Source organism: Papaver somniferum, chromosome 4, assembly GCF_003573695.1.
Source record: "Papaver somniferum cultivar HN1 chromosome 4, ASM357369v1, whole genome shotgun sequence".
Taxonomy (NCBI): domain Eukaryota; kingdom Viridiplantae; phylum Streptophyta; class Magnoliopsida; order Ranunculales; family Papaveraceae; genus Papaver; species Papaver somniferum.
The window spans coordinates 61,068,665-61,078,599 of NC_039361.1; the positions used below are offsets into that span (position 1 = coordinate 61,068,665).

Here is a 9,935-nt window from a genome sequence, read left to right on the forward strand (position 1 = left end):
CTTCTACTCAATAATATTATGTCTCATTTTTCTTTGGTCAACTGTAAATTTCATTCCGTGGTTAATTTTAGTTATTGATTTTGTTATTTTTTAATTTTTAGTTGTTTATATATTTATTTTTGAATCAGAAGTCGTTATTGATTTTGTTCTTTTTAATCTTTAGTTATTTATCTATTGAGTGAAATATCAAAATCAGCCATTAAATAAAAGATTCATTTCAAAAACAATCGAGGGGCTTTTGGTAGCCTTGTAAACTACTGACATTACAGTTCTACCCAAGGAAGAATCCTAGGTTCGTCCATGATAGTCAATTACCCATGATAAGAAGAATTTGATAAGCTAGTCTCTAACGCTGCGACAATCATTGTTCTCTTAGAACCACTCCATTGGATTGAAGTTATCCTGGTAAAAATTGTTAAGAAATCCTCCTCGACAACTTGATGGGAACGCATAAAAGTAGAGCTAGCATTATTGGTTTGACTTTGACTAATTGTATATTTTTGAAAATTTGTCTCCCTATTTAGAAAGTCAACCTCCCCATTTCATGGAACAATCAAATTTTGGGTTGCTATCCAAAATTGTGAGCAAACCAAACCACCATAGTTTAAATAAAACTTATGGACATTCATATGAAAAACGTTCAATTCTTTTATTTGAGAATGAATGACATTTATTATTTAGATCAAGCCACATTCCAAAAAGCTTTACATGATATAATTGAGATTTTTCAAGGTGGCTTAAAGCTGGCATTATGAAATTGACTTTGACTACTTGTATATTTTTGAAAATTTATCTCCTTATTTAGAAAGTCAACCTCCCAATTTTGTCAAACCATCAGATTTTGTGGTTAGTACCCAAAATTGTGCGCAAACCAAATCACATTAGTTTAAATAAAACTTGTGTAAAGTTCAGTGAAAAAATTCAACTCTTTTATTTGAGAATTTGGAGTCAGATGAAATTTATAATTTAGATCAAGCCAGATTCTAAAAACCTTTACAGATAGTTGTAGATTTTCTAAGGTGGTCATGGGTATGGGATGATTTTAAATGAAAATAATTTTTTTTTCTTCATATTATAAAGGAATATTTTATTCATGCACAATTTTTTAAGTAAATAAAAATAAACAGATAAAATATATATAAATGAGAAAACAAAGAAAATAACTACAGTAACCTAAAGAGCAAAAACCCAAAGTCCAAGAGCCGAGTTGAAAAGACGCACGAATTGGTAGTATTTGTTCTCATATGACTCATTGCTGGCTAGTTTGCCGAATTCCCATAATTTACTTCTTTGAGTACATTATAAGTAATTATGATTCTTTTTTTTTTTTTGAAGCATGAAGTAATTATGATGGTCAAATAAGATAAAAAAAGATACTCTCTCTGTTTCTAGAAAAAAGAGATACTTTCACTTTTTTAATTTGACCTATTTTTAGGCTAAAATGAAAAAGTGAAAGTATTTCTTCTCCAAAAACAGAATATAAATTAAGTTTGCTCGCCGGGAGATCCACATTTGACAAGGACTTGGAATTGCAAAACTTACTGGAGCAGCTTCGACCATAGTCCTCGAAATGTTGACTAAAGCTTAGCTGATGGCTCGACTTTGGAAATTCAGACTCGAACCACGTCCAGCGATTATCACTGAATTAGATTCAATTTCATACAACAATTTATTTAAATTTCATTGTTTTCAAATAATTCATGAACACATAGAAATCGGGATACGTATGAAGGATGTTTTTTTATTTATTATTGTGGTTCTTATCTAGAGCCAATTTCTAGCTGTAAGCAGTTTGCGTCTTAGTATCAGATATTAGGACAGATGCTTATGGGCATTCTCCATGACTAGCATCAGGATAAACAGTATCAATCTCTTCAAGAAATTGAAATGTTTTCATACGATTGATAACACCTGGACCTTTTGTACTAACTGTGATGTTTTCTATATACCAGTGAGGATTTAGTTCTCCTTTCTTCCCTCTGATCCCAATCCAACAGAAATTGTCTTTCATACAAGGTAACCTGGTTCTGAATCTATCTGATGAATACGGTAGAAAATACGTGTATCCTTGACCCATAGCGCCCCACTTCCTAATCAAGTTAGTTGTGTTGATGGTGCCTTCGCCGCCAATCGCCTCAACTATTACGCGGAGTTTGGAGTTAGATGGCCCTCTGGTTATGCCAGTGTTCACTATCATCTCATAGTCACACTGTTGAGTAGCCTGTAATCACCACCATGTATAAGAATGAGTACTGAGAACATATTTCATTAAAGAACAAAAATGAACACAAAAGTTGTATATACCTGAGCTTTGATTGATGTTGAGGCCATAGCTAAGAAAACTAGAAAATGCAGTACAAAACATGTGATTACTTTAGCCATGGTTTTTGTTTTTGAGATGGTTGATGAGGAATAATGGTGATCATTGTATGGGACTTTATATCAAAAATTTCACGAATATGAGATAAAGTTTTGGCTAAACTCGGTACAAGTGGAGCTGGCATTGTGGGCTTGACTTTGATTATTAGTAGTTTGAATGATCAGATTCAGTGGATGCCGTTGAAAACTATCTCCACCGCTATCAGTCTTAAACTCCATGATTTTTATCAAACCAAACCACATGCTCACTTAGAAAATCGGTCGAGTCCCCATGGTAAGAAAAATTTGTCAAATTTAGGCTCTGACGATGCGGTAATTCGCTGTTCTCGTGGAGCCACTCCATTGCGTTCCAGTTGCCCCGTTAAAATTTGCAGCTATATTATTAGGCAATAGTCAGATGAGAAGTATGCCAAACAAATCAGCAGGGCAGCGCGTGAAAAAGATAAATGGCTCAACATATGCTCCATGCCTTCGGACAATGGGTTAAGAACTTTGATGGGGAGCACAAGTAAGGATGCCGCACACAGCTCATTAATTTATCTCCGGCGCGCCACCTGGGTTTTACTTTGTACTTAATCGATCAATTTCTCCAATGTTCCCTGCTCTTCTCTAATCTTGAGGCAAGACACACATTCTCTGCATTTTGGGTGCGAAAAATGAAAAAGTAGGTACAGGAATCTTGCATTCTTTTTTTAGAATACATGAGTACAACAAACACACAGTCTGCATTTTCCAAGGGAATCAAATTTATGAAGACAAAATGTGGGTATTTAAGAAATGTTGATTTCCACATTTCTCAAAATGTTTGTGTAATTTGTTCAAGTGATGATAATGGGGTTTCCATCGCAGTTTATTAGAAAGACATACGAAATGGTAGACGATCCATCGACAGATTCAATTGTGTCATGGAGCCAAACCTTCAACAATAGCTTTGTTGTTTGGAACCATAGAGATTTGGAGAAACATGTTTTGCCAAAATACTTTAGGCACAACAATTTTTCGAGCTTCATTAGACAACTGAACGTCTATGTACGCGCTATTCTCTTATCGATCTCCATTTTGCTAGTTAATCAAATTCAGTTTGTTTCGTTTACGTAAATTTTGATATTTTTTTGTGGTCAGGGATTTAGCAAGGTCGATCCAGAACGTTGGGAGTTTGCACATGAAGTATTTCAAAAAGGTCAGAAACATTTACTGAAGAACATTAAACGGCGGAGACCATCTTCGTATACTAGTGCAGTTATCCATCAACAACATTCTCAAGGGATAAGTTCTTCAAATGGATCAACAGAAACAGAAGAGAAAGAATCACTTAAAGAAAACAAGAATAAATTAATTAAAGAACTAGTGAAACTGAGGCAAGAACAACAAAATATGCGGCAGTGTTTTCAGTTCATCGAGCAACGTCTTGATCTCATGGAGCAAATATTACAGCAACAACTTCACAGTATGGATATACGAATTCGCTATATAGAACATAAATTCAGTGAAATATGGAATTCAAGAGAAATATGTAAAACTTAACAGCAGAATATTAATATGCCAATATAGCTAGCTAGAGTGATCATATACATTTAGCTCAGCTCAGTGCTTCTTCTTTTGGCTCTTCTTTTTATGCGATTTACGGCAATTACCATAGCTAACAGGAGGATTAGTACGCGCTATATTATGATGTTTACCGAAGAAATGAAACGTTCTCACTCGATCGATGATCTTGTCCCCTCTAGTAATCACTGTAATGTTATTAACATACCAGTGTGGCTTTAAACGACCTCCTCCATTACTTCCATTCCCACCACCAATCTCGATATTGCAGAAACTAGTAGTGAAACAAGGTCCGGTCGCCATAAACCCGCTCTCGGAATCAGCTTGAAAGAACGTATGGTATCGACCCATATCTCCCCATTCGCCAACAAAATCACTAGTACTGATGTTTTCGCCATTTTTTGTTGTCAAAACAACTGATAGCCTGTAATTTGTTGGTCCCTGCGATTTACCTGTGCTCACCACTATTTCATAGTCACATTCATCTCCATAAATTGTATCCTCGTCCTGGGAAAAAAAAAAGGTTAAGTATTATGCAGACAATTTTAGTGAAAACCTGATGAGAAATGGATGTGTGCATACCTCTGTGGCTTTGATTGTGGAGATGAAAATACATGAAACCAGCAAGAACAAGAAAAGCGGTTTTGTGAGACATGATGATACGGCCATGGCTGGATTGAGGTGGGGAGAATAATTTTTAAGATGTTTTGTCAGAATGGGGAATACTATGTATATATGAATTTGAGAAAGGAGATCAGAACAATGAAAAAATGAGATCTGAAATGTTATTATTATAAGCCAATTAATTTGCATGTGAGTGTGAATTATTAAACTGCGACAAAAATTCTAAATTATTGATGGGGGAGAGACAGTGATTGAATAAGTTGAATAGTGAATGTAAGACAGACAGCAAGGTGTATTATTATTAATATTATGCATGATGGGGTGCCATTGCTGTGGGGAGGCAGGGCCAGGGCAGGTATCGTTAATTTAGGTCGGTGTTTGCTGGATGCACGTAGAGATGAAATGAAGATTGATTTTTACTGTAATGAGATTCAATAATTCCAATATAATTTTATAACTACTGACCGACCTGCTCCAGAAAATGTCTATCATTAGATATCTTTTCACTAGCAACTAATAGTATTTAGTGACAGTAGCACAGTTTTATGGATTTAATCAAGAAACAATAAAGAACAAGTTAGAGGTGAAAACATATTCTGATGCGCGCGCTTATGCGCACTCCTACATGGATATTGTACTTATTTGTAGCAAAAAATTCATTTGATGAATGAGGATCACAGGAGAGATTGGATCATCTTTTTCTGGCCTTGGCTTTTTAATAGAATTTCTTTTTTATACTGTTACATTATTTTAATAGGAAAAGAAAATAACATTGTACGTACTAATATATAAAGGAGAAAAAGGGTTAGAGACTAGTGAAAAAAGCTTACCATTGAAGCTAATCCAAAGGAAAGGAGGAAACAAAGCAATCAAAATAGATCACAAAAAAAAAAAACAAGAAAAATGTTTTTTGTTTTGAATTTCTGGCTGTTGAAGCTCTTTTTGAATCTTGGATTCGCATAAGTCCATTAGTTGAGGGTTTTGCATTGGCATAAGTCCATTAGTTGCTCAGAAATTGCACCAAACTAACCCTCTACCGTCACATTATTGTGTGGTTCATTCATTTATTATACAACTCAGCTAAGATAGTGAGGAAGATACGGTCCCGGAACGAGTTGATATTGATCGATAGTACTAAAAATAACGTTTTCTTTATTTGAAGGAATACTCGACAACACTATCACACAGCACAACTTTGGATCAGTTTCACGAGGAAAACCAGCTAAAAAGAGAGACTGCTAGTTGCTAGGCATGTATAGGGAAGACAGGGCAACCGGGATTAGCCTGACTGAGGTGGCAGCGGTTCAGGTTGGTGAATCAACCCTAAGCGGGCTTAACGATTCATGGGTTGGTTTGGCAACTTTGTCTACCCTAACCCTTTCCACCGGTCAACCCTTTGACAGCGAAGACAGTTGCTCGCACTCAAAGCTGGAGAGTGAAGAGTGGAGATCGGAGAGTATAAAACAAGTTAAATGAAATTACAACAACTCACTCAGTTTAACCTAAACCCTCCCATACCCTAGCTCCTAATATAGATCGAATGTGTGGATTAAGAAAATTAACCTCTCTATTTGCAAAAATTCCGAAGAATTTTGCAAGAAATTCTGATTTGAATGCATCCACTGCTGAAAAATCAACCCTAGTGAAAAGAAAATCTCCATCCGAAAACTTTGATGTCCCAAAGGAGATCACTGATCCTCATTCCATAACTTCAGTTTCGAGCAGTGATGGAGCTAAACAAATGGATTCGTTTTCTTCGTATTTCCAAGACCAAGACTCAGGAATATCATGGGGCGGAAATAAACCCACGACAGATCTTGGTTACCTGGAGCGCAGGAGGGTTACGGCACGGGAAAGAAAACAGAAGGTCGTTTAAAAGAACAATATGAATCATCGGTTTGCTGAGACTGTAGCTTTATTTGGAGATAAACTGGGTGCAGATGATGCACTTGGCATCTTTGGTAAGACTGGGCGAGATACTGGTTCGAAAGAAAATTATGCATTAATAAAAGTTTTCATAAACAGCATAAAGAAGAGTTTTGATGAAGACGAATGTTTACAAAACATACATGAAGCTGATCAAATCTTTAAAGCTATGAAAGAAAATGGAGGTCAGATTAAAGAAACAACCTATGGCCCGTTGCTCAGATATATTGTCGAAAAGGGGATGGTTGAAGAGTTCAAATCTTTCAGTAAAGTTATCACAGAAGCGAATCCTGGTGCATCTTATAGAGTAGGTTACTATGAAATGTTGCTTTGGATTAAAGTTGGCAATGAGCATAAAATTCAGGAGCTTTGCGACTCAGTTGGAGTTGATAATGTTGGAGGCGAACTCACAGAAAGCTATTTGTTGGCATTATGCGAAAGTGACAGGTATGTGAAAGAGCTTGTGAAATTGTTAAGTGTTATCGATGTAACGAAAGTTTCATCACAAGACTACTTATCCAATATTTTTAAGTCCCTGGGAAAGCACGAATTGAAAATTTTCGCAGAGAAATTCATTTTGGCACTGAAAGCTTCTGGAACATCAGAGGAAAAATTGTCGCACTTACTATACAGTTATACAAGTAGCATCCCAGCTTTAGCGGTTGATGACGCCATATCTGAATGCGAGAAGCTGCACGAGAAGTTTCATGTTTCACCCTTATCCTTATCATGTGGGGAGCATTTCAATAAGGAGCTACAGACTATGTTGTCAAAGGCGAGCGAGGCGTCGGCGAAAACGCACAAGGCGGGTGATTCAGTGTGCACGCCTCATAGCGCCTCGCCTCGCTAATATTCCTCAGTTGGACGCCGCAGTGTCTTATCCGTTCCAAGGCTCTCGAGTTGGGCACTTTGAGAAAATTTGAGGCGCTAATAATGCGCCCTGGGCGCTTTCTCTTGCTACAACTTCTAGGAATTCCTTCTTTATTTTCCTTGGTTTGTTCTATCACAACTTAGATGGTCGATCTAACTTTCATTTGTAAATAGTATTTGAAGATCTTATTTCTATAAAAAACATTGAAAGATTAGAACCGGCTGAACCAAAAGGCTCTGAAGCAACAGAGGGAAAACTATTGCATTTTATATACAGCTACGCAAATAGCATCCCAGTTTTAGTGGTTGAGGACACCATATCTGAATTTGAGAAGTTTCACGAGAAGTTTCATGTTCCATGCACCCTCCCTGGGCGCTCGCCTAGGTGCTCTAGGCGCGCGAGTTGCCTAGAAAAAAAAAAAGCACCCAAGGTGCCAAATCATGTGTGTTGTTGTTTTCGCCTAGCGCCTAACACAACATAGCCCTCATCCTTATCATATGGGGAGCTTTTCACATACTTTTGTAAATTCAGGGAGGTGCATCCAGCCCTTGATCTTGTTGGTAAGATGGATGAACTGGACTCCCTCTCTCTTGAAAAAATCCATCAACTTCTGGGTGCAGTCGAGGAGAGCCGTAAGCTTGATTTGGTTCGTCTTGTATATTTACGGATTTGATGACATAACTTGAAGCCAACGTTCAGGGGGATGATAAATTTTGTTGGTTAGAGTGAAAGATTTTGAAGATGCTTACAACATGCTAAGCGATCATATGAAAGAAATGGGCGTAATGTGTACGACAGTTATGTACATTTCTACAACGGCAGGATACTTCAAGCAGAAAACATTCTTGGATTCTCTCGACAGATTCTCTGGCATACAGCAATGTAATAGCCAATTGTGACTTTGTGAATGTGAAGAGGATTTTGCCAATTACTACAAGGTAATGCAATCTTCTAGTATCATCCTACAAAGCCGGTTTACATGTCAACTACAAATGCACATGTGAAGTTTGGGCATGGCGAAGAATGAATCTGAAGGAGTTGGATAGATTGATGGAGCTGCTTGGGGAGTTGAGTGATCCAGACTATTGGTTTGATGGCTGTGAAATGGTCATCTTATATTGTGTTCGAACCATCTCAGTTCCGCGGTTGACTTACTCACAAAACTGAAAGACAGAGATGAGCTGCTGGCAATCAAGCCTTCGCCTATCTTATACAGGCGCCTGAACCCACAGCTGTAGAGGTTGGACCTGTGATTATTAAAGATAAAACCAGACAAACTAAATTAAACGGGAAAGTACACACATGTTATTCTCATCAAGCAAGGAGTATTACATGAAATAAATGTCGATGTCTTTGAACAGGGATCTCGCAGGCAAGAAAAGTACAATGTTCAAGGCGCAGGTCGTTCCTCTTTCGTTCAGTTGGGTCATTTAATCAACCACGGAAGAAAATGCAAGAGATTGTTCATTAGCTTCTGATTGCGTCTCTTTAATTTCTGATAATGTATTATCTTTTCCTCCATCAACATCAATATTAGAAGGTGCTACAATAACAGAAGAATAAACCTTAGAACTACAAATGATGAGAACCCATAAGTATTCATCAGTCCAAGCCTTTCCTTGCATCCATTGCTAAACCCAAATAATATTTGATGGTCATAATCCGACGAACAGCAGGCTACAGTTTCTTCAGTGACGGAGCTATATTTAAACGAAGAATCGAATTCGTTCGGTCTCTTCTCATCATACACGACCGTCCTAGAACCTTCCTTGGCGGTCTCTCCCGTGGACAACGACTTCGCGTGGTTCTTCAAAATAGGACGTCGAAGAAGTTGATAAAACCTTGGATTTTTGGCAGTTAAATGACTACGACCAATATTCCCTTCATCTTCATGATGTGTGTTCTGCTTATTGGTACTGATACCCTTATATGGAAAATTTGTTTTTGCATCCCTTCCACGAAGAAGGCGAGCAGCATCGTCATAAGCCATGGCTGCTTCTTCTGGTGTATCAAAAGTTCCTAACCAAAGTCTTAGTTTTTGTGAAGAGTCTTTGATTTCAGCAACCCATATTCCTGATGGTCTTTGTCTTACACCTAGAAACCTTCTCACTGTTCCCTTACTACTAGTAACAGAGGTAGTACTTCTTACTCCCGCTTGTTCTTCAACTTGATGATTTCTATACGAGATTTGTTCTTTTGACGAGTTTTTGTTTGTACAATCCATGGAATCTAGCTAGTGAGAGTAAGAAATGTGTTCAAGTCTAGCTTCAAACAAGTAGATGGAATGATGGAAGTAAATGAGACAATGATAAGACTTGGTGACTCATTATGTGCATTAGACTAATGTTGAATGACGTCAACAAAACCGTATTTGTAACTAGGGTGGATTTTTCAGCATAAGGTCCAAATACCATGCTCCAATGATGTTGGTTTTTGTTTTTGTTTTTGCTAAACCAACTCCTAGCTAGCAGAAATGCAAGATCCCAAATCCAAATCTTTCATTGAGGGGGAAGATACATAGACAAAGATATGAATGAAGAAACCCCTAGTTTTCATTTGTTGTTCCTAATTTTATTTTATTTTGTTTAAT

The 9,935-nt window shown here is 37.3% G+C and overlaps 5 protein-coding genes across 5 annotated transcripts; 2 read left to right on the forward strand and 3 right to left on the reverse strand.

The window, feature by feature from the left end:
* Positions 1-1,655: 1,655 nt before the first annotated feature.
* LOC113275672 (PLAT domain-containing protein 1-like) lies at positions 1,656-2,412 on the reverse strand. The gene is made up of 2 exons (XM_026525215.1): positions 2,305-2,412; positions 1,656-2,221 (listed from the first exon to the last, which is right to left on the reverse strand). Exons 1-2 carry the CDS (start codon positions 2,380-2,382, stop codon positions 1,826-1,828), a joined length of 474 nt encoding a protein of 157 aa, XP_026381000.1. The 5' UTR covers positions 2,383-2,412; the 3' UTR covers positions 1,656-1,825.
* A 798-nt stretch (positions 2,413-3,210) lies between these two features.
* LOC113272593 (heat stress transcription factor A-2e-like) lies at positions 3,211-3,903 on the forward strand. The gene is made up of 2 exons (XM_026522407.1): positions 3,211-3,408; positions 3,502-3,903. The coding sequence occupies exons 1-2, from the start codon at positions 3,211-3,213 to the stop codon at positions 3,901-3,903; spliced, it is 600 nt and encodes a 199-aa protein (XP_026378192.1).
* Positions 3,741-4,700, reverse strand: LOC113275674. Its single transcript, XM_026525217.1, has 2 exons — positions 4,507-4,700; positions 3,741-4,431 (listed from the first exon to the last, which is right to left on the reverse strand). Exons 1-2 carry the CDS (start codon positions 4,591-4,593, stop codon positions 3,964-3,966), a joined length of 555 nt encoding a protein of 184 aa, XP_026381002.1. The 5' UTR covers positions 4,594-4,700; the 3' UTR covers positions 3,741-3,963.
* A 1,733-nt stretch (positions 4,701-6,433) lies between these two features.
* Positions 6,434-8,583, forward strand: LOC113272595 (pentatricopeptide repeat-containing protein At4g04790, mitochondrial-like). Its single transcript, XM_026522408.1, has 5 exons — positions 6,434-7,283; positions 7,519-7,729; positions 7,877-7,991; positions 8,168-8,283; positions 8,484-8,583. Exons 1-5 carry the CDS (start codon positions 6,434-6,436, stop codon positions 8,581-8,583), a joined length of 1,392 nt encoding a protein of 463 aa, XP_026378193.1.
* A 192-nt stretch (positions 8,584-8,775) lies between these two features.
* LOC113272596 (ethylene-responsive transcription factor WIN1-like) lies at positions 8,776-9,569 on the reverse strand. The gene is made up of 2 exons (XM_026522409.1): positions 9,017-9,569; positions 8,776-8,888 (listed from the first exon to the last, which is right to left on the reverse strand). Exons 1-2 carry the CDS (start codon positions 9,567-9,569, stop codon positions 8,776-8,778), a joined length of 666 nt encoding a protein of 221 aa, XP_026378194.1.
* Positions 9,570-9,935: the final 366 nt, after the last annotated feature.

What these genes read in the sequence shown, in the direction of transcription:
- LOC113272593 (XM_026522407.1), top strand. Translation starts at nt 3,211, where the DNA reads ATGGGGTTTCCATCGCAGTTTATTAGAAAGACATACGAAATGGTAGAC. An exon ending in TTAGACAACTGAACGTCTAT is followed by an intron (nt 3,409 to 3,501) that starts GTACGCGCTATT and finishes TTTTGTGGTCAG; the next exon opens with GGATTTAGCAAGGTCGATCC.
- LOC113275672 (XM_026525215.1), bottom strand. Translation starts at nt 2,382, where the DNA reads ATGGCTAAAGTAATCACATGTTTTGTACTGCATTTTCTAGTTTTCTTA. An exon ending in CAACATCAATCAAAGCTCAG is followed by an intron (nt 2,222 to 2,304) that starts GTATATACAACT and finishes TGGTGATTACAG; the next exon opens with GCTACTCAACAGTGTGACTA.
- LOC113272595 (XM_026522408.1), top strand. Translation starts at nt 6,434, where the DNA reads ATGAATCATCGGTTTGCTGAGACTGTAGCTTTATTTGGAGATAAACTG. An exon ending in CTCCCTGGGCGCTCGCCTAG is followed by an intron (nt 7,730 to 7,876) that starts GTGCTCTAGGCG and finishes TTGTAAATTCAG; the next exon opens with GGAGGTGCATCCAGCCCTTG. An exon ending in ATTTTGCCAATTACTACAAG is followed by an intron (nt 8,284 to 8,483) that starts GTAATGCAATCT and finishes GAACCATCTCAG; the next exon opens with TTCCGCGGTTGACTTACTCA.
- LOC113272596 (XM_026522409.1), bottom strand. Translation starts at nt 9,569, where the DNA reads ATGGATTGTACAAACAAAAACTCGTCAAAAGAACAAATCTCGTATAGA. An exon ending in TGAAGAAACTGTAGCCTGCT is followed by an intron (nt 8,889 to 9,016) that starts GTTCGTCGGATT and finishes CTGTTATTGTAG; the next exon opens with CACCTTCTAATATTGATGTT.
- LOC113275674 (XM_026525217.1), bottom strand. Translation starts at nt 4,593, where the DNA reads ATGGCCGTATCATCATGTCTCACAAAACCGCTTTTCTTGTTCTTGCTG. An exon ending in CCACAATCAAAGCCACAGAG is followed by an intron (nt 4,432 to 4,506) that starts GTATGCACACAT and finishes TTTTTTTCCCAG; the next exon opens with GACGAGGATACAATTTATGG.